The sequence below is a fragment of the Paramormyrops kingsleyae genome, chromosome 16, assembly GCF_048594095.1.
Source record: "Paramormyrops kingsleyae isolate MSU_618 chromosome 16, PKINGS_0.4, whole genome shotgun sequence".
NCBI lineage: Eukaryota > Metazoa > Chordata > Actinopteri > Osteoglossiformes > Mormyridae > Paramormyrops > Paramormyrops kingsleyae.
The window spans coordinates 9,933,468-9,955,350 of record NC_132812.1 but is presented as its reverse complement, the minus strand read 5'-3'; the positions used below and the strand labels follow the sequence as shown (position 1 = coordinate 9,955,350).

At 40.2% G+C, this 21,883-nt stretch overlaps 1 protein-coding gene across 1 annotated transcript in view; it reads right to left on the bottom strand.

Annotated features, from left to right (window-relative positions):
• LOC111851755 (nebulin-like) overlaps positions 1-21,883 on the bottom strand; it is a 74,653-nt gene that overhangs the window by 34,038 nt on the left and 18,732 nt on the right. Inside the window, exons 34-70 of the mRNA XM_072700346.1 lie at positions 20,577-20,783; positions 20,383-20,487; positions 17,998-18,105; positions 17,570-17,881; positions 15,506-15,712; positions 15,312-15,416; positions 15,002-15,109; positions 14,599-14,910; positions 14,165-14,371; positions 13,911-14,015; positions 13,650-13,757; positions 13,219-13,530; positions 12,930-13,133; positions 12,649-12,753; positions 12,320-12,427; positions 11,844-12,155; positions 11,373-11,576; positions 10,650-10,754; positions 10,414-10,521; positions 9,938-10,249; positions 8,220-8,423; positions 7,941-8,045; positions 7,705-7,812; positions 7,229-7,540; positions 6,464-6,667; positions 6,179-6,283; positions 5,001-5,108; positions 4,511-4,822; positions 4,200-4,403; positions 3,960-4,064; positions 3,136-3,243; positions 2,639-2,950; positions 2,292-2,495; positions 2,069-2,173; positions 1,664-1,771; positions 626-937; positions 331-534 (exon numbers count right to left, since the gene is read on the bottom strand). Of these exons, the coding sequence (XP_072556447.1) occupies positions 331-534; positions 626-937; positions 1,664-1,771; positions 2,069-2,173; positions 2,292-2,495; positions 2,639-2,950; positions 3,136-3,243; positions 3,960-4,064; positions 4,200-4,403; positions 4,511-4,822; positions 5,001-5,108; positions 6,179-6,283; positions 6,464-6,667; positions 7,229-7,540; positions 7,705-7,812; positions 7,941-8,045; positions 8,220-8,423; positions 9,938-10,249; positions 10,414-10,521; positions 10,650-10,754; positions 11,373-11,576; positions 11,844-12,155; positions 12,320-12,427; positions 12,649-12,753; positions 12,930-13,133; positions 13,219-13,530; positions 13,650-13,757; positions 13,911-14,015; positions 14,165-14,371; positions 14,599-14,910; positions 15,002-15,109; positions 15,312-15,416; positions 15,506-15,712; positions 17,570-17,881; positions 17,998-18,105; positions 20,383-20,487; positions 20,577-20,783 (6,774 nt within the window). The remainder of the gene's footprint in view (positions 1-330; positions 535-625; positions 938-1,663; positions 1,772-2,068; positions 2,174-2,291; positions 2,496-2,638; positions 2,951-3,135; positions 3,244-3,959; positions 4,065-4,199; positions 4,404-4,510; positions 4,823-5,000; positions 5,109-6,178; positions 6,284-6,463; positions 6,668-7,228; positions 7,541-7,704; positions 7,813-7,940; positions 8,046-8,219; positions 8,424-9,937; positions 10,250-10,413; positions 10,522-10,649; positions 10,755-11,372; positions 11,577-11,843; positions 12,156-12,319; positions 12,428-12,648; positions 12,754-12,929; positions 13,134-13,218; positions 13,531-13,649; positions 13,758-13,910; positions 14,016-14,164; positions 14,372-14,598; positions 14,911-15,001; positions 15,110-15,311; positions 15,417-15,505; positions 15,713-17,569; positions 17,882-17,997; positions 18,106-20,382; positions 20,488-20,576; positions 20,784-21,883) is intronic.

Genomic DNA, 21,883 nt, shown 5'->3' with positions numbered 1-21,883 from the left:
AGAGTATGTGTAAGTGTAAGGAAAGGCACACAGTGCAATAAAGAATATGAGCAAGCATTACTTAAAGGCACAGTGCTACTGTCATGTTTGAAAAAGGATGAAGGGCAGCATATTAAAAAAACAACATCCATACTCATTACCTCCATAGAACTTGTTCACGTAATAAGAGATACAAACAAGTCCAAATGCATTTTATTATCCAGTGAACCCAACTGTGGTCAATAGCAGCAGCAGTAAGCTCTGCTTTTAGAGGTTTCTAGCTTCATCTGACAGCCTTTTGTATTACTCTGTTACTGTGTGTGTAATCATTCTAGTTTTGTGCGTTTGTACCTGGTCCATTAGTTTTGCATTAGCCTGAACCAGAGCAAGGTGCATGGAATCCATCTTGCTGGAAAACTTGAAGTCGCTTGGATGCTGGCGGTACTTCTTCTCACTTAAGATCTCGGCCGCCTTCTTAGCTTTCTCAACATCTGGCGAACCAATGGGGACCCAGCCAGTACCTCTGAGCCATTCCAGGTCTGACTTGTAAACAGCCTAATCACAGAGTATAAATTTGCACTCATAATCTTATGCGTTTCTGAAAATTCATTGTTCCTCAAAAAGTCAATAAAACTGTAAAACTTACATCACTCTGCATATCATAGACCTTCCTGGCTTGAACGACGTCATTGGAGTCTGGCAGGCAGGTCCAGTTGTGCAGGCGAGTTCTGTAGTTGAAGTCATTGACTTGGATCTGGCACTTCTTAGCCAGCTCGATGTTCAGCATGTCAGCGGGGAGGTGGAATTTGGTCTTGGATTTGTTGAAGTCCTTCTTGTATAGAACATCGCTGGCGATCTTGCCTGAGTTCAGAGCCAGCATGAGCAGTGGGTCATCCTGAACACTACGGGCTCCAATGTGGTGTCCCACTTGCTTGCGATATCCTGTTTTATATTTATACTGAAAAAGTTAAATGCAATGGAGTTTAGCATGAGCAGCATGCTGCGATCTATTGCAGTACTAAAAACTCCTTCATTAAGTGTTGAAAGACACACCAAGTCCATTCATGAACTACAAAACCACTACTTTCTGGGGAATACTTTCTGTGTGTATTGTGTGAGTGAATGTTACTACCTTAAGTCATAGGGAGTTAATTAATATTCATTCCTGAGCGATGTTATGGCATTACATACACTTGTTACTACATCACAGAATCATTTTTTGTGAGCAAACTTTCAAATTACTCAAGTACAGAACCTGTTAACTGTTTTATTTCTACATGGCCATCTCTTGTTTGAAGTTTAAGATTTCATGTGTGGAAAATGTAGTTTTTATATCTATTTAACACTTGGCTCATTTTTTATTCTTTTTTTCTTTAATCTGTGCAGATTTCAGGCTATAAAAATTTTTAAGAGTAAGTAATAATGTTACAATTGACACATGAATACAAAATTTGATACTTTGTGTGAAATACATATATAGTCAATTGCCACATGCAAAATTTGATTTTTCATAATGGACTTTTCTGTTCATAAATTTTGAATAAAAATGTGATATTTCCCCCTGTAAAATATAATTCTAAACCTAATATCGATTATACATGAAGTGAGAACACAATTAGTAGTAAACTTAGTGAAAATATCTTGCATTTGACACGTCAAACAGTGGGAGCATGGCCGCACTCACATCACTGGCGATGTCCCGTGAAGCCCGGGCAGCCCTCACTGATATGGCATCTGGTTTCATGTCATAGCCCTTTAGGATAAAATCCTCAAAGCTCTTCCGGTAAAGTTTCTACAAAAGCAAGGTTTTACCGTGAGATGCGGTGTCACGCATGGACTTGTGCGTGTAACTGAAGCACGGAGAGAGACAGATTAGGAGGAAAATGCCACAATAGTATAAAAAAGCTGTATGTTTTGGAGTTGCTATTAATTTACATTTAGGTAACTCTGGGGGACATAAATCTACATTTTAAGCATAATTTTACTATTCAGAGATAAGGGAGAAGTGAGTAAGATACTACTAAAAAAATAGCAAGGAAAATGACCGAATGTAATCAGAAGAGCTGGAGAAATGGACGCAGACACTGACCTGACTGATGTTGGCAGCATTGACCTTAGCTAGAGCAATCTCTGGGAGATCAGCATTCACATGGATCTTAGTCTTCTCCTTTTCCCAGGCATCAATGTACAGGCGCTGTAATCAAGCCACATAAATAGGTACAGAATGCCATCTTGTGCCTGCTGTGCATTTAGTTATATCAGCTATGTCTTTGGTGGACAATATGCTCCCTAAAGTGGTAAAATTTACTGACCTTGTTTATTGTCTGAGCATTTGCTTTGGCTAATACCATAGGAATGGACTCCATATCAGTTGTATATTTAAGAGTGTCTGGCTTTTGGCGGTACAGCCGTTCATTTAGGATCTCTGCAGCCTTCTTTGCCTTCATAACATCAAATGAGCCGATGGGAATCCATCCAAGTCCCCTCATGTACTCCATGTCTGCCTTGTACACAGCCTAAAGAGGAGATGCTTTCCATTAATCAGAACCTGCTGAAGTATCCTTTCAAATTCACAGTCAAATTTCAGTTGAACGCGTTTCATATGGTGCATTTCACCATTAGTGGCTTTGTTAATCTCCACTACAGTCAAATCACTTACGTCACTGTTTAGATCATAGACCTTCCTGGCTTGAACGACATCATTGGAGTCTGGCAGGCAGGTCCAGTTGTGCAGGCGAGTTCTGTAGTTGAAGTCATTGACTTGGATCTGGCACTTCTTAGCCAGCTCGATGTTCAGCATGTCAGCGGGGAGGTGGAATTTGGTCTTGGACTTGTTGAAGTCCTTCTTGTATAGAGCATCGCTGGCGATCTTGGCCGAGTTCAGAGCCAGCATGAGCAGCGGGTCATCCTGAACACTACGGGCTCCAATGTGGTGTCCCACTTGCTTGCGGTAACTAGCCTTGTACTTGTACTGTAGGGTAAATAGCAGAGTACCTAAGTAAAGGCAGCAGTGCTACAGGCCTCAGAGTCCTTGCAACCCTTCCATTAGTAAAATAGTGAAAGTTATTCCTGCATTCATTGTATTCAACATGGAGCGATTCAAATGAATTTAAAGTATAAATCAGAAAATAAATATTTTCCCAATAAAATTCTCACATTGCTGGCAATGTCCCTGGAGGCCTTTGCTGCTATGACAGAAATTGCATCTTGAGGTAGGTGATAGCCCATCTTGAGGGATTCTTCAAAAGCGTGTCTGTAATATTGCTGTGAAGGAAAAAGAAAGTCTGTATGAGGCTCCATTCTGTGAACTCAAAAAATTAATTGGTGAGTCACAAATGGATAATCTAGTTGCTCTTAAGGTCATTAAAGTTAAAACAACTGAATTGGATTATTTTCGTTTAACAGATATATTACATAGATAATATTTTTCTGACTTTTCTGTTGTTGAGGTAGCTAAAAGTAAAAACATACTTAAATACATCTGTTTTGAATCACATAATGCAGATTGTTTTGTTATGTAGAACAGCACATAACAAATATAATGTAGCTTGCGTTGGACAGCATTAGACTAGACACCTTTTAGACAGCTACGTGATTTTCACCAGTCTGTCTTAATCTCCTAAAAGGACATCAGATTGTATATCCCATGGACATGATGATGAGGATGATGATGATAATTACTGTATGATAATTTGTTATTATTGTCATTGTCATCGTTATAGTATTTTTCATGCATTTAATGCAGCTCAAATTACTTTACATATGGGAGTAAAATAAGGAATAAAGATGGAGAAGCTGTAAAAAATACGCAGCTATGGTAAAGGTCAAAGAAAGAGTAAAAAGAAAGAATGAGAATAGAATCTAAAAGCAAGCAAACAAATATAGCAAAATGACAAAAACCAAAATAAACTGGAATATAAAATGGGAAAAAATCATTCATATTCATTGGATATTTAAAGGCTTAAGTTAGGAATCCTCACCCGACTGTTGTTTAGTTTGTTCTGTCGAGCCAAAAGAATCTCGGGGGTGTCAGGCATGACGTGGATTTTGACTTTGTCCTTTTCCCAGGCTTCAGTGTACAGACGCTACAAAAACAAGAGCCTGCTTTTAAAGTCCATATAATACACATTGACTGTGGAAACATACATGGAAAAAACATTTTGGGCTCTGTGGAGGACAGCACTGAAGGTTGCTTTACCTCACAGAGAAGACGGCTTTACCTTGTTCATGATAATGGCATTAGCCTGTGCTTGCATGAGCTCCAAGGAGTCAGCCACACTGGAGAATGGATGTGAGCTAGGAGGTTGGCGGTACTTCCTCTCACTCAGGATATCTGCAGCTTTCTTGGCCTTCTCAACATCAAGTGAGCCAATTGGGACCCACCCAAGACCCTGAAGCCACTTAAGGTCTGCCTTGTATACAGCCTAATAGAGTCAAAAAACCAACACATTGCACAGTTACTGAAATGTAAACTCCGGTTACTCTGCAATACTAAGTGTCTCAAAGATTAAAATTCATATATCAGACTTACATCACTCTGTAGGTCATAGGCCTGTCTGGCTTGAACGACATCATTGGAGTCTGGCAGACAGGTCCAGTTGTGCAGGCGAGTTCTGTAGTTGAAGTCATTGACTTGGATCTGGCACTTCTTAGCTAGCTCGATGTTCAGCATGTCAACGGGGAGGTGGAATTTGGTCTTGGATTTGTTGAAGTCCTTCTTGTATAGAACATCGCTGGCGATCTTGCCTGAGTTCAGAGCCAGCATGAGCAGTGGGTCATCCTGAACACTACGGGCTCCAATGTGGTGTCCCACTTGCTTGCGATATCCTGTCTTGTATTTATACTGAAAAATTTGGCCGTGACAATCAGTTTATTAAAAAATTTTATACTGTTGTGCTTGGTCACAAAAAACATTAATGACAGAAAAATGAACATCATAGATATTACTTTATTCTATCAGTCATATTCTGTGTATCATGAAATGTATGGTGCATGATTATCCTGACAGAAGGAGAACTTACATCACTGGCAATATCCTTGGAGGCCTTGGCAGCCTTGATAGCTATGCAGTCAAGAGGGAGGTCATAACCCTTTTTCTTGGCCTCTTCATGGGCAAGTCTGTAGAGTTTCTGCAAAAATAAAAAGTAAAATGATTTATATACCAAAATATTTGTGTTACTTTAACAAAAACTCCTAGTCTATAGCTATACAGTGGTACCGCAGAACTCGAATTTAATCCGTTCAGAACTCTGGATCGAATCCTAAAAAGTTAGAGTTGTGATTGAATTTTCCCCATAAGAAATAATGGAAAACCAATTAATTGGTTCCCGGCCCCAAAAAATTACACCTAAATATGTTTTTTTTTAGCATTCAAACACAAAATGAACCGGATAAAACAAGAGGACCATATCCTGTACTAAACACATCTAAGCACATTTATACACAGTAATTTGTAAAGTAAGAAAATAAATGTATCCAAACAATGTGTCCTGCCCCGATTGTCCGCTCCTTCCGTGTGCCACGCCCCCTCGTTAACCCCGTGTGGAATCCCCTTGTGATCAGCTGTTTCTGGTTGCTGTCATTAGTCCTCTGTATTTAGTCCGCGTTTCAGTTTGTTTCCCCAGTCCGGTCATTGTATTGTCCGTCTGCGTTTTGCCTGCCTTACCTGTAATTAAACCCCGTATTCCCCGATACCCTGACGTCTGCGCCTTTGTCTCCGTTCCGTCCCCGCTCGGCACAACAATATTATTATAATTAAACGTATTAATGGTTTATTATTAATATTAAAATAATGAATAAGAAATCTTTATTTTTAATTGTATTTAATTATATAATAATAATTATTGTTACTGTCTATCATTGTCTAAATGTATTTTTACTGTCTAAATGTATTCAGTTAGTGTAAACATGCACGGTGCTATCGCAGCTAATGCGAGGCTGTGACTGAAGCTTTACCCTTTGTTTCCACTGACAGACGTGACGCGTAACTCCTTTCCCCAGGCATACAAGTTACAGTATCTTAGGTCGGCGTTCACGGTTTGACTTCTGAGGTTCAGATCAAGCTCTAGGTAATTTTTTTTCAAACTGGTTGGTTCGACTTTTAAGAAATTCGAGTTCTAATGAGTTCAAGAACTGAGGTACCACTGTATTTGATTTAATTGTGTGTGTTTCTTCATCTGAAATATAATATTTACATTACCTCACTGTAGTGGGCCATGTTCTGTCGAGCCAGAGTGACCTGCATGTTGTCGGGCATTATGTGAATCTTTGTCTTGTCATTGTCCCAGGCTTCAGTGTAGCGAAACTACAAGAAAATATGGCAATACATATCGATAAGGGTCTAAAGAAAAGGCATTTAAAAATGCTTTTATGAAAAGAAAAAAAAACAGGGCTTTTTAATACTTTCAAAAGATTCAATGTACGGTGGTGCTGACAAGCTGTAGCTGACACGTATTAATAATAAATATTATAATGTAGAGATTACCTTGTTGTTGTTTAGCGCATTGGCTTTAGCCAGAACCATTGGCATGTCCTCTGTCGAGCTGGTGAAGTTGAATTTGCTCGGGTGCTGGCGATACAGGTTCTCACTCAGGACCTGTCCAGCCTTCTTGACCTTTTCGACGTCCAGAGAGCCGATGGGAACCCATCCCAAGCCCTTAAGCCATTTCAGGTCTGCCTTGTATACAGCCTGTAAGGATAAAAAGTGACATTTCAGTCCTTCAAACAATGAAGAAGGTCACAAAAAGAACCTGAATTGTACAAGATTATTAGTTCAGAGTTAAGTCTGGGTAACCCAAGTAATGAAAACTCATTCAGTAAGTTACATGTTTTTTTTAATTATTTTAAATAGCAAGTTGGGTGGGTTGGAAGAGAAGAGTGAAAAGGTCTTCTGCCATTGTGTGTCCAGGTGCTGTCACTTTCCTTTCCATTTATAGCACTTTTTTTACCAGTTATTCAGCTTGTGTATCTTAAGAGAACTCACACCCATTTTGTACTGTAACATATTTAGCAAAGCCTTTTGTTAATTTAAACCTTGATATCTTTGCCTTTCTTCTGCTATTTCACAAATGGCTGCCCATTAACCTGTTACACCTGTTTCTAGTAAATGAAATAGACATTTTGTGAGGATATTATAAGAGAAACCAATCTGCACTGCAGAATATTACTAAACACTAAAACAAAAATGTAATTATTTTTGGTGAAAAATACACTAATTTCCATTATTAACACTGAATCTATTTAAACTTACATCACTCTGCATGTCATAGACCTGTCTGGCCTGGACGACATCATTGGAGTCTGGCAGGCAGGTCCAGTTGTGAAGGTGGGTCCTGTAGTTGAAGTCATTGACCTGGATCTGATTCTTCTTAGCCAGTTCAAAGGCAATCATGTCCACTGGAAGGTTATACTTGGTCTTGGACTTATGGAAGTCCTTCTTGTATAAAGCATCACTTGCGATCTTGGCTGAATTCAGAGCCAGCATCAGCAGGGGGTCATCTTGGACGCTGAGGGCCCCAATGTGGTGTCCCACTTGTTTGCGATATCCTGTCTTGTACTTGTACTGAAGCAGGATAAAGTAAACTCTTGAATAGTGATATCATTAAATAGTTATGAAGTCTTGTTTGTACTAGGTCTATATTTTTATTTGTGTCATGATATGTTTCATGTATGATCTCCCTGGTCAGAAATCAAACCTGCAGTACTTATGACAGAAGAAGAACTTACATCACTGGCAATATCCTTGGAGGCCTTGGCAGCCTTGATAGCTATGCAGTCAAGAGGGAGGTCATAACCCTTTTTCTTGGCCTCTTCATGGGCAAGTCTGTAGAGTTTCTGCAAAAATAAAAAGCAAAATGATTTATATACCAAAATGTACGTGTCATTTTAACAAAAACTCCTAGTCTATGACTATATTTTTCATTGCGTGTGTTTCTTCAATTGGAACAGAATATTTACATTACCTCACTGTAGTGGGCCATGTTCTGTCGAGCCAGAGTGACCTGCATGCTGTCGGGCATTACGTGAATCTTTGTCTTGTCGTTGTCCCAGGCTTCAGTGTAGCGAAACTGCAAGAAAATATGGCAGTACGTGTCGATAAGGGTCTAAAGAAATGGCATTAAAAATGCTTTTATGATAAGAAAAAAAACAGGACTTTTTAATATTTCAAAAGATTCAACGTATGGTGCTGACAAGCTGCAGCTGACACTTATTAATAATAAATATTATAATGTAGAGATTACCTTGTTGTTGTTTAGCGCATTGGCTTTAGCCAGAACCATCGGCATGTCCTCTGTCGAGCTGGTGAAGTTGAATTTGCTCGGGTGCTGGCGGTACAGGTTCTCACTCAGGACCTGTCCAGCCTTCTTGACCTTCTCAACGTCCAGAGAGCCGATGGGAACCCATCCCAAGCCCTTAAGCCATTTCAGGTCTGCCTTATAAACTGCCTGTCAAAATTAAATAAAAATAAATAATGAAGTTGTATGTGGCTTGAATATAGAATTATGCTTAAAGAATCAATATTTAAATAGAAGCATGAGTTTTTTGTAACTAATAGATGTGCAAATAGCACGATAGAGAATTAGATAAAATTATTATAAATGCTCACAGACAAATTAGCATTAACATAAAGGCTAAAACAGTATCTCTCACTTTACAAACATTTGTTTTATGCCACTCCCCTTTCACGGAAGACCTACAATAGCATCTGTTTTCACTAACTGAAAGAAATCCAAAAAGGATTTTTGCTTTTACAAAAAAAGGGGGAAAGTGAAAGAAGCATTTAGCATTTGTTTATCAGCGAGCCAATTAGAGATATACAGCCAGACATCGCATAATGCTGTTTCTGTCATCGAGGGACTACATGTACGACGGTGGGTCCATAAGACCATAATGAAGCTGAGTAATTCCTATCGCCTAGCATCATCGGAGCTGTCGTAACGTCATAGCACAACGCATTACTCACATGTTGGTGATGATGCTGGTTTAAACAAACCTACTGCGCTGCCAGTCATACAATGGTATAGCACATATACAGTCAAAGTAAAAAGTATGTGAACCCTTTGAACTTATCTGGTTTTCTGCATGAATTGGTCATAAAATCTGATCTTCATCTAAGTCACAGGTACTGATATATACAATGAGCGTAAGCCAATAATACACAAAAATTCTACTCTTTCATGTCTTTATTATACAAACGCATTCAACCTTCACAGTGGTAGTGGAAAAAGTAAGTGAACGTTTGGATTTAATAACTGGTTGACCCTCCTTTGGCAGAAATGACCTCAACCAGGCGCTTCCTGTAACTATAACACCTAGGTTTGTGTAATTCAGTAGTTCTCAATCCTGTTCCAAATGCCACCCCCCCCCCCCAAATGTTTTCATTTCAAGCCACACTGCTATCAACTTGCCACATTCATTTTTAGCCAATAAAGATCATATAAGCCTGTGTAAGGTGGGGTTGGAATGCACAAATTCTGGCAGGAGGGACACCAGGAGCAGCATTGAGAATGACTGGTATAAGTACACTCTGTGCTGTTCTCACAATGGCAAAATCACATAACGGCGCATTCCCCAGAATGCATCCCTTTCGTTAAGCGACTCATGACTGTATTGATTCTGGTAAGTGAAACTACACTGATACATTATTCATACTTTATATAGGCTGCGCATTTATTATATCATTCCCACTTTTACTACTTGTTAGTGTTATTTTAGGTTTTGTGTGTTATATGGAATGATTTGGTAAGTTATTTTTTGGGGTCTGGGAACGTTCAAAAATTTTTCCCATATAAATCAATGGAAATTGCTTCATCGCTTTATGCCATTTCGGTTTGCAAAAGGTTTCATGAAAACGCTGTACTTTCGTAAAGCAGGTGATGACTGTAATACCATGCTGCAAATAACTAACTAATTCATATTAGAAATGTTTTACAAAACAATTGGATAAATTCAAACTTACATCACTCTGCATGTCATAGACCTGTCTGGCCTGGACGACATCATTGGAGTCTGGCAGGCAGGTCCAGTTGTGAAGGCGGGTCCTGTAGTTGAAGTCATTGACCTGGATCTGATTCTTCTTAGCCAGTTCAAAGGCAATCATGTCCACTGGAAGGTTATACTTGGTCTTGGACTTATGGAAGTCCTTCTTGTATAAAGCATCACTTGCGATCTTGGCTGAATTCAGAGCCAGCATCAGCAGGGGGTCATCTTGGACGCTGAGGGCCCCAATGTGGTGTCCCACTTGTTTGCGATATCCTGTCTTGTACTTGTACTGAAGCAGGATAAAGTAAACTCTTGAATAGTGATATCATTAATTAGTTATGAAGTCTTGTTTGTACTAGGTCTATATTTTTATTTGTGTCATGATATGTTTCATGTATGATCTCCCTGGTCAGAAATCAAACCTGCAGTACTTATGACAGAAGAAGAACTTACATCACTGGCAATATCCTTGGAGGCCTTGGCAGCCTTGATAGCTATGCAGTCAAGAGGGAGGTCATAACCCTTTTTCTTGGCCTCTTCATGGGCAAGTCTGTAGAGTTTCTGCAAAAATAAAAAGCAAAATGATTTATATACCAAAATGTACGTGTCACTTTAACAAAAACTCCTAGTCTATAACTATATTTTTCATTGTGTGTGTTTCTTCAACTGGAACAGAATATTTACATTACCTCACTGTAGTGGGCCATGTTCTGTCGAGCCAGAGTGACCTGCATGTTGTCTGGCATTATGTGAATCTTTGTCTTGTCATTGTCCCAGGCTTCAGTATAGCGAAACTGCAAGAAAATATGGCAGTACAAGTCGATAAGGGTCTAAAGAAAGGACACTTCACATTTCTTATACAACCTGAATTGCTCCTCCACCAAACTTTACACTTGGCACAATGCAGTCAGGCAAGTACCGTTCTCTTGGCAACCGCCAAACCCAGACTCATTCATCAGATTGCCAGACAGAGAAGCGTGATTCGTCACTACAGAGAACACATCTTCACTGCTCTAGAGTCCCAAATGCTTCCACTTTGTTATAATACCACTAACAGTTGACCGTGGAATAGTTAGTAGCCAGGAAATTTCATGAATGGACTTATTGCACAGGTGGCATCCTATCACGGTACCATGCTTGAATTCACTGAGCTCCTGAGAATGACCCATTCTTTCGCAAATGTTTGTAGAAGCAGTCTGCATGCCTAGGTGCTTGCTTTTATACACCTGTGGCTATGGAAGTGATTGGAACACCTGAATTCAATGATATAGAGCAGTGTCTCAATACTTTTGGCAATATAGTGTATTTATATAAAAACTGGGGTTTTTAATGTTTTCAAAAGATTCAATGTACAGTGCTGACAAGCTGCAGCTGACACTTATTAATAATAAATATTATAATGTAGAGATTACCTTGTTGTTGTTTAGCGCATTGGCTTTAGCCAGAACCATCGCCATGTCCTCTGTCGAGCTGGTGAAGTTGAATTTGCTCGGGTGCTGGCGGTACAGGTTCTCACTCAGGACCTGTCCAGCCTTCTTGACCTGCTCAACGTCCAGAGAGCCGATGGGAACCCATCCCAAGCCCTTAAGCCATTTCAGGTCTGCCTTATAAACTGCCTGTCAAAATTAAACAAAAAGAAACAATGAAATTGCATGTGGTTTGAATATAGAATTATACTTAAAGAATTAATAATTAAATAGAAGCATGAATATTTTGTAACTAATAGATGTGCAGATAAAATAAACTTGAATTAGGTATGATTATTATAAATTTATACAGACAAATCAGAATTAACATAAAGGCTATAATATCATGCTGTAGATAACTACCTTTAATTGATTTTATGAATCTTATACAAAATAACTGGATAAATTCAAACTTACATCACTCTGCATGTCATAGACCTGTCTGGCCTGGACGACATCATTGGAGTCTGGCAGGCAGGTCCAGTTGTGAAGGCGGGTCCTGTAGTTGAAGTCATTGACCTGGATCTGATTCTTCTTAGCCAGTTCAAAGGCAATCATGTCCACTGGAAGGTTATACTTGGTCTTGGACTTATGGAAGTCCTTCTTGTATAAAGCATCACTTGCGATCTTGGCTGAATTCAGAGCCAGCATCAGCAGGGGGTCATCTTGGACGCTGAGGGCCCCAATGTGGTGTCCCACTTGTTTGCGATATCCTGTCTTGTACTTGTACTGAAGCAGGATAAAGTAAACTCTTGAATAGTGATATCATTAAATAGTTATGAAGTCTTGTTTGTACTAGATCTATATTTTTATTTGTGTCATGATATGTTTCATGTATGATTTCCCTGGTCAGAAATCAAACCTGCAGTACTTATGACAGAAGAAGAACTTACATCACTGGCAATATCTCTGCAGGCCTTAGCAGCCTTGATAGCTATGCAGTCAAGAGGGAGGTCATAACCCTTTTTCTTGGCCTCTTCATGGGCAAGTCTGTAGAGTTTCTGCAAATATAAAACAGCAACATTTAGGATTATTAAAATCTTAAGAACATTCTTTTAATAAACCTAAAAGTAACTTTGAGCTCATTACTTTCATCTTTTTCACCATCGTAGACAATACAGTTAAGTTCTAATGGGAAACCTGTATATGTTAATATGACCAAAAACCCTAAAACTATTTCTCAACGTGAAGTAGAAATTTATCCTTGCTATGTAGTCATTACCTCACTGTAGTGGGCCATGTTCTGTCGAGCCAGAGTGACCTGCATGCTGTCGGGCATTACGTGAATCTTTGTCTTGTCGTTGTCCCAGGCTTCAGTGTAGCGAAACTGCAAGAAAATATGGCAGTACATGTCAATAAGGGTCTAAAGAAATGGAATTAAAAATGCTTTTATGAAAAGAAAAAAAAACAGGGCTTTTTAATACTCTCAAAAGATTCAACGTATGGTGCTGACAAGCTGCAGCTGACACTTATTAATAATGAATATTATAATGTAGAGATTACCTTGTTGTTGTTTAGCGCATTGGCTTTAGCCAGAACCATCGCCATGTCCTCTGTCGAGCTGGTGAAGTTGAATTTGCTCGGGTGCTGGCGGTACAGGTTCTCACTCAGGACCTGTCCAGCCTTCTTGACCTGCTCAACGTCCAGAGAGCCCATGGGAACCCATCCCAAGCCCTTAAGCCATTTCAGGTCTGCCTTGTACACTACCTATATTAAATAAAGAAAACACAGGCATTAAAAATCATAGTAATTGAAAGAAAATATACCAGAGAAATATAAAATTTCAACTTACATCACTCTGCATGTCATAGACCTGTCTGGCCTGGACGACATCATTGGAGTCTGGCAGGCAGGTCCAGTTGTGAAGGCGGGTCCTGTAGTTGAAGTCATTGACCTGGATCTGATTCTTCTTAGCCAACTCAAAGGCAATCATGTCCACTGGAAGGTTGTACTTGGTCTTGGACTTATGGAAGTCCTTCTTGTATAAAGCATCACTTGCGATCTTGGCTGAATTCAGAGCCAGCATCAGCAGGGGGTCATCTTGGACGCTGAGGGCCCCAATATGGTGTCCAACTTGTTTACGATATCCTGTCTTGTACTTGTACTGAGGGAGGTCAATGTATAGAGTGTTTTTTATCCATTATAGTTTAAGTATGAATATTTTCATTGTTCCACACAACAGCCAAAGAATGTGCAACAGTAACAACCAAATAAGGAACTTACATCACTGGCAATATCCCTGCAGGCCTTAGCAGCCTTGATAGCTATGCAGTCAAGAGGGAGGTCATAACCCTTTTTCTTGTCCATCTCGTTTGCAAGTTTGTAAAGATTCTGTTGTTGAAGACAATGGTGCAAAGTTATACTTTATTAAGTCTAAATCTATTACGTCCACCTTTATAGTGTGATTCATCGCATTTTAGATTTTCCAATTACACAGGAGGTACATCAGTGTTTACTTTCTGTAGTAATGTAGGTTCTGCCTACCTCACTATAGTTGAGCATGTTCTGTCTTGCCAGACATACATTCATAGCATCAGGCATGATGTGGATCTGGGTCTTGTCCTTCTCCCAGGCTCCTGTGTATGTTTGCTGCAGGAAAGGCACAGTTCATCAGTTATTATTGTCATCCATGTAATTATTCACTTACATATATACACACACACACCCACATACAATGGACTATAGCATCCATGAAAGAAAAACACCTTCCACAATTGGGTGTCTTCGTATCACCTCACCTTGTTCATGATCTGAGCGTTTGCTGTTGCCAGGGCCATATCCATTGACTGCATTTCTTTGGTGAACTTGAATTTACTTGGGTGTTGGCGGTACAGTGTTTCGCTTTTGATTTGAGTTGCTGTTTTTGCTTTCTCGACATCCAAAGACCCCATTGGTATCCACCCGGTTCCTTTAATATAATTGCTGTACTCACTTTTATAGATATTCTGTAGAAAGTTAGGAGGTAGAAAATATACTTACAGTATAATGAGTAGTAAAAGGTAGATCTAAATAAAAAGGCTATAAAGGTATTCCAGATATCAAGCCACATATTTAAAAAATTACGTTTATGAATATCTATACATGTCAAACAAGTGAGATACATTCTGGACCAGTATTTAAAAGCATGTTGCATGTCAGGCTCATTTGTTACAGTGATATTGCCTTCACTCACATCACTGGCAATGTGCTGCATGTTCCTTGCTAGCTCCAAGTTCATGGCATCTGGGAGGACAGTATAGTGTGATATTTTCTGTTTATAGCCAGTGTTGGTGATCACTGCCGAGGCCTGCTTGGCCTGCACAACGCTTAGCATGTCCACAGGGCTGCTGTACTTCAGCTTGGTCTTGTGGTAGTCCTTCTTGTAGTTCTTGTCGCTCTGCAGCTTGGCCACCTCCATGTAGTGCACCAGCAGGGGGTCGTCCTGCAGACTGCGGTAGCCCAAATGATGGCCTCTGCTTTTCTCATAAGCCTGCTTGTACTTATACTGAAACAGGAACAAACACTTCATCATCAGCCGTTCAACTTTTGGCATCAATACAGTAGGTAAGATTTACCTAACACTTCAGTGTACTTACGTCACTGGCAATATCCCTGGAGGACTTTGCAGCCTTGATTGATATGGCATCTAGCTGGAGGTCATAACCTTTCTTCTTCACCTCCTCCATACCAGCCTTGTACAGTTTCTGCAATGACACCATAAATAGACTGAGTATATGCCAGAAATTCTGCAACTTTGACATTGGTAAGATTTAGGTCTGATCTTCTGATAGAAGAAAAAAATAATAAATCAATATTACTACTTATAAAAATGATACTATTACAAGGGCGAGGAACTCCAGGTTTAGGAGCATACAAGGTGTTTGTTGTTTTGTTGTTATTTTGTACCTCACTCATATTGAGCTGATTGATCTTTGCTTGAATCATCAGAGGACTGTCTGGCATAATGTGGACCTTGAGCTTGTCTTTCTCCCAAGCATCAGTGTATGCTTTCTGCAGAAGAATGAAACAAACATGAATGCAGTGACTCAAGATTCAGCAGATAAGCAACGTTTCCTGAAGCCATTCTGGACACAGCATACCTGATTCATAGTCTGATTGTTGGCAGTGGCAAGGGCCAGATCCATGGAGTCCATCAGTTTTGTGAACTGGAACTTGGAGGGGTGAGTGCGGTACCGCTTCTCGCTTTGGATCTCAGTGCCAACCCTGGCAGTTTCTACTGCCAGAGATCCTATGGGAACCCACCCAGTTCCTTTCATATAATTGTTGTAGTCATTCTTATAGATGCACTGTAGGAGATTGAAGAGAGAAAAGAAATAAGTAAAATTTGAAAAAAGCTTTTTCAAAAACTTACAGAACAGGGCTCCAGACTGCGACCATTTAATAATAATAATAATCATTTCCCTGTGGGGATATTGTTTTTACGCCTTCCTCAGCTTGCTCTTTGTAGAGTAAGTTGCCTATGAAGGGCAGCCACCTGTTGGGGCACCCAGGTTTAAGGTTAAGGGCCTTGCTCAAGGACCCACAAACATGCTGAGGCTGGGTTTGAACTGGTGACCTTCTGTTTACAGGCACACAGGCTTAGCCCACTGAACCACACACTGCCCCCATTAGTTGCATTATGGACCTTTTTTGGAGACAGTGTGAGTAAACTAGGCGCAACAGTCCAACTTGCAAATATGGCTCCATTTAAATAAATAAATAAAAAATCAAACATCATTATATATCACATGAAACACCCAGAGACAGTGAGAACTGGTGTGTGTGTGTGTGTGAGAGAGAGAGAGAGAGAGAGAAGGTACTTTCCCACCACAGGAAATTTTGTTTCTGGAACCAGGAACTTGTGTCATATTCACACCTCAGGATCTCGATCCAATTGTCATTCCTCAGCGGTACTACTGGAGTGTGGCTTACAGTGATATCATGCTGATTGGTAAACCACAAGCACCGCCGCTAACTTGAAAGTTACTTGGAAGTGTGAGGAAAAGCGATAGAAGTAGCCGAGCAAAAATTGAGCTGATGGAATTATTTTTGTATCTTTGATAAATTTAATACATTAATGAATACCTTTTTTGTTTGCATCTCCATATTTATGCATCTGAAAATTCAATCGATGACTGATATAATTTTGTCTAATATCACCAGTACTGGTGGGGGAACTTGCCAGCACTTATTGGCGGGAAAATGTTGCATCAGTCTTTTTTTATTTTGTGGAAAACAAAAGATCGATCTGCTGGGCAGATTTAATAATGAATTATAAACCTGTCGTGGGTCGCATAAATAAAAAATAAATAAAAGGCTGTGTCCGGATTGTGATCGATCCACCCAGTAACCAACAAGTTGACTTATTCATCATCCATTGTTTAGGGGTGGTGGTGTAGTTTCCTATGAAATTTCATGTGAAGTTTATCCTACAAGCTTTTTGCATCACCTATGCTTGTTTAGCATAAAGGTTCCAGTTCCTGTTGTAAAGCGACACATGAAAATGGTCAAGAGCTACAAAAGTTCCCGGGCGAGACGGCCCAGGAACTTGGAACTAGGTTCCTGAATTTCAGTGGGAAAGTGCCTCATAAGCACAGCAACAGCCTGAAGCATAATCTGTGCAGGAACAGACGCACTGATGGAATACCAGCTGACCACATGCTTTATATTTACCTTTGAACATCTATTATTTGATGTTTATGTTTTATAAAATACTATTTAGCTCTATGATTTTTTTTCCTTAAGCGCCACTTCACTTTTTGCTTTAAAATAAAAGATCACATTATTATTCCTATAAATTGTATATTTATTATTAAAGCATCTATCAGTAATACACTTAAAGATGGAAAAAATATGAATGTGTTGCATTAAATGTCAATTTAAATGGTGGGCCTACATTTTTTTAGCTGGTGCGGCTAAAATTTTCAGTAAGGAGCACTAGTGCTACTAGTGGAAACATTTAATATGGAACCATTCAGAACCATGATGTAGGAAATCTTCATTTTATGCAGCTAGTATTTTATTCCTTTGCAATTGCATTTTCCAGTAAGGCAATTTTGCCATTAAACATGGAAATTCAATAAAACTTAACTGAGAATATAGTAAGAAATATTTGTATGTGTTTATAGTTCCCATGATGTGGCACTATTTAGCTTTTCACTTACATTACTGACAATGCTGTTCATGCTGCGGGCCAGTTCCAGGTCCATGGCATCCGGCAGTAAGGTGTAGCGGTGCTGCAGCTTTTTGTAGCCGATGTTGGTGGTGGCGGCTGAGGCCTGCTTGGCCTGCACAACACTTAGCATGTCCACTGGACTGCTGTACTTCAGCTTGGTCTTGTGGTAGTCCTTCTTGTAGTTCTTGTCGCTCTGCAGCTTGGCCACCTCCATGTAGTGCACCAGCAGGGGGTCGTCCTGCAGACTGCGGTAGCCCAAATGATGGCCTCTGCTTTTCTCATAAGCCTGCTTGTACTTATACTGAAACAGTAACAAACACTTCATCATCAGCCGTTCAAACAACTTGAACCTCGCACAGATATATAATCGGGATCAATACAGTAGGTAAAATTTACCTAATACTTCAGTGTACTTACATCACTGGCAATATCCCTGGAGGACTTTGCAGCCTTGATTGATATGGCATCTAGCTGGAGGTCATAACCTTTCCTCTTCACCTCCTCCATACCAGCCTTGTACAGTTTCTGCAATGACATCATATGTAGACTTAATATATGCCAGAAATGCTGCAACTTTGACTTTGGTAAGTTTACTTGCCATAAAATGGCAAGAAATCCTACCGACAGAATCCTACCACCACCGCCACATGGTGTTGGCTAGAATCAAGGGCCCTTGGAACCTTGGGTAACGGTAGAGGCCAATGTCACACAGTGCGATACATTGGTCGCATGAATTGCATCACTTGGTCGCATCATGGCATCATCAAACTGATACTTATTCCAGGCTAGGGCATACCCTACAGGTGACATGTATTGTCCTCACCCGAGCGGCGTGAACAATATGCAAGAGCTACCAACCCATGGATGGAGCAGGCTAAACAAGCCAGTCCACCAGCAATGATGACAAAACCTCCAATAAGCTACTATCAATGTTGGAACACTTTTATTCATCCAATTGAGATATTGTGGACACTTTTATATGTTGACGACATTCTGCTCACAGAGGAAACCCACCAACAGCTGGAAGTGATCACACAGCAGTGAAAAGACTGGCTAGAAGAGAACAGACTCCACCACAACATCAAAAAGACTAACTATATGGAGTGCGGCCCACAAATGCCTGGCACCATCCACGTTAAGGGACAAGACCTCAACAAAGATACCAATTTCAAATACCTTGGCTCGCTGGTTTCATCAGATGGTGACTCCCTTCCGGACACCCAAGCCAGAGTCAACACAACTTGGCTGAAGTGGCACCAAGTCGGCAACACCTTTTGCGACTGCGGAATGCCTAACTACTTAAAGGCAAAGACCATTGTCTGACCAGTTGCCCTCTACGATATGGAATTCTGGCCTGCGACAACCAAGCATGAGCAAGTGCTGCACATCATGGAGAGGCGAATGCTGCATTGGAGCATGGGTATCACCCAGCTGTACCATGTGATGAACAAAACATGCAACGAGTGATGGGAGTGGTACCAATCACAGATAAGATGCAAGAAGCACGCTTAGCGATGTTACAGCCACATAATATGCAGCAATGACCAGAAAGCCCTGCACCTCAATCCTGATGGAAAAGAATGCCGTGGAAGGCTGAAGAAGCAGTGGCTAGATTGGCTGGCAAGGACATGAAGGAAATCGATGCTGCCCCTGAAGACGCCTTGAACAGGAAGAAGTGGAGGGAGATATGCCAAAAAGCGAGTCCAGTGAAGATGTGGAATAAATGCTAGGAAGAAGACTTGCCACCACATTAAATATAGGCCTGATCTGTTGAAGCAAAAATATTATATAGTAATATTACTGCTTATACAAATCCTGGTATTACAAGGATGAAGAACTCCAGGCTTAGAAGCATACAGGGAGCTTATTTTTTTGTTATAAAATTATTAGATGGGAAATTCAGCATCTCATGTTCCTAAAATATAAAGAGGTAACTTAAAAGTAACCAAAAAATTGTAGGCATTACAGCCTTCCATCTTCAATGATAATGACCTTAGTGTGATGGAGCAGTTTACATGAGACTTAGACTTGGGACATGCCTGAGAAACTTAGAGACTTAGACTTGGGAATATCTAGAAAGCCAGTCTGATGAGCTAGAGTCTTAAGGAAAGAGAATAAGCCTCTAGGTCTGATCTGTTCAGCGTGGTGCTGTCCCATCTTAAATGAGAGACGCAGTGGAAAAATTTATTAAATGAATGAATGAGCGGTACGTCTCATGAACACTTTGCAAATTCTTCTCTCTTTGCTTAGAGTAGGGGTCTCTAATTCCAGTCCAGTCCTGAAGTGCTACTGTCCAGTAGGTTTTCTACTCTACCTGGCTTCTGATGAGCCACATGTCATGCCCTGCTCATCCGCTCCTCCCATGTGCCACGCCCCCTAATCTACCTCGTGTGGAATCCCTGTGTTTACCAGCTGTCTCTTCGTGTTGTTGATTAGTCCAATGTTTTCCCCAGTCCGGTCATTAACGTTGTGATGTCTATGTTTTTCGAGTGTAGTCAATTCCTAATAAATCCCTAGTTCCCTGATTCCTCGACTCCACAACTGTTCCAGATATTTACCTGAGAACTGGTATAGCGCATCAGAAGCCAGGTTGGACAGAAAACCTATTGGACAGTAGCTTTCTAAGAACGGAGTTGGAGACCCCTGGCTTAGAGCCTGTTAACATATTGTCATTATAACAGCAGCTGTACTGATCAAGGGAAAATCACAAGGTAAGTGTATAATGACAGTTTTGTAACACCAGAAATGTAAGATTACAGGAGAACATGAAGGACAATTTTTGGGTAGCTTTGTAGATCTTACCTCGCTCATATTGAGCTGGTTGATCTTTGCTTGGATCATCAGAGGACTGTCTGGCATAATGTGGACCTTGAGCTTGTCTTTCTCCCAAGCATCAGTGTATGCTTTCTGCAGAAGAATGAAACAAACATGAATGCAGTGACTCAAGATTCAGCAGATAAGCAACGTTTCCTGAAGCCATTCTGGACACAGCATACCTGATTCATAGTCTGATTGTTGGCAGTGGCAAGGGCCAGATCCATGGAGTCCATCAGTTTTGTGAACTGGAACTTGGAGGGGTGAGTGCGGTACCGCTTCTCGCTTTGGATCTCAGTGCCGACCCTGGCAGTTTCTACTGCCAGAGATCCTATGGGAACCCACCCAGTTCCTTTCATAGAATTGTTGTAGTCATTCTTATAGTTACACTGTTGAAGTTTGAGGAGAGAAAAGAAATAATTAGTATGCAAAGATATGTATCAGAAACAACAGTGCTGTGTGTGAGTGTGTGTGTATCTCATGCATTCACATCTGAAATTCTGAAATTAATACTTTATCTGTGGAATCTTAATTTGATGTAGGGCTGTCACTATAAATTATTATAATCGTGTAATCTACTAATTAATCTAATGATTCATCAGGTAATCATTTATATAGCATATAATATGTACATTACAACTGGCGTCAGTCAGGAACCAGCCAACCATTGCAGGGTGCACACACAAACGGTCAATTTAGGCACTCCAGTTCACTTCATTTGCATGTTTGTGGACAATGTATGGAAACTGGAGGAGGATCTACTAAAAAATCATGCACACACAGGCTGAACACACACAGTGGTGGTGTGCAATGACAGCTCTACCCACTGTGCCACTGTGTCACCCTCAGTATTAGGCTTGCACGATGTGCAACGTTAATAGCAACATGACATGTCTGCTGGATTCAAAACATTAATAAGTTGCAGTAAAACATTTTTACTGTCATATGAAACAAAAGTTAGCATGCTTTGCAATGTTAATGATGGTTGGTTTTCAATGTTATCTAGCATATCTTGAATAATTAGTCTAAAGTTTACCGCTGCTGCATTTCCATGAGCTATGCATCCACTCTCCCAGACAATCATAATCATTCTTGTCCTTGCTGGTGGACACACAGACTCATAGACCAAGGTCGCTAACTTTAGTCAGCTGGCTGGAGTGAGATTTTCAATTCGAGAGTAGTCTTCAAACACATTTACGTATATGTTAGAGTTTTATTATGTTTTAAATAATCTGTAGGGTTTGCAAACTGGCCCAATGCTTTTGATGTAGCTAATTATAAGTTTATTATTGAATAATACAGATTTGCTGTAAGATTTCTTGTGTGATCATGACAGTCTGAAAGTGTGAGTATCATGCCAGATGCGTGAGAGTTGGCAACCTCAAATGAGTGAAGAGGAGAAAAGCAAACAGAAACTGGTCACGGAAAGGCATCCATTTTCCGCAGTATGGAAATATTTTGTGTTCCATAGAGACGATATTGAGCAAAA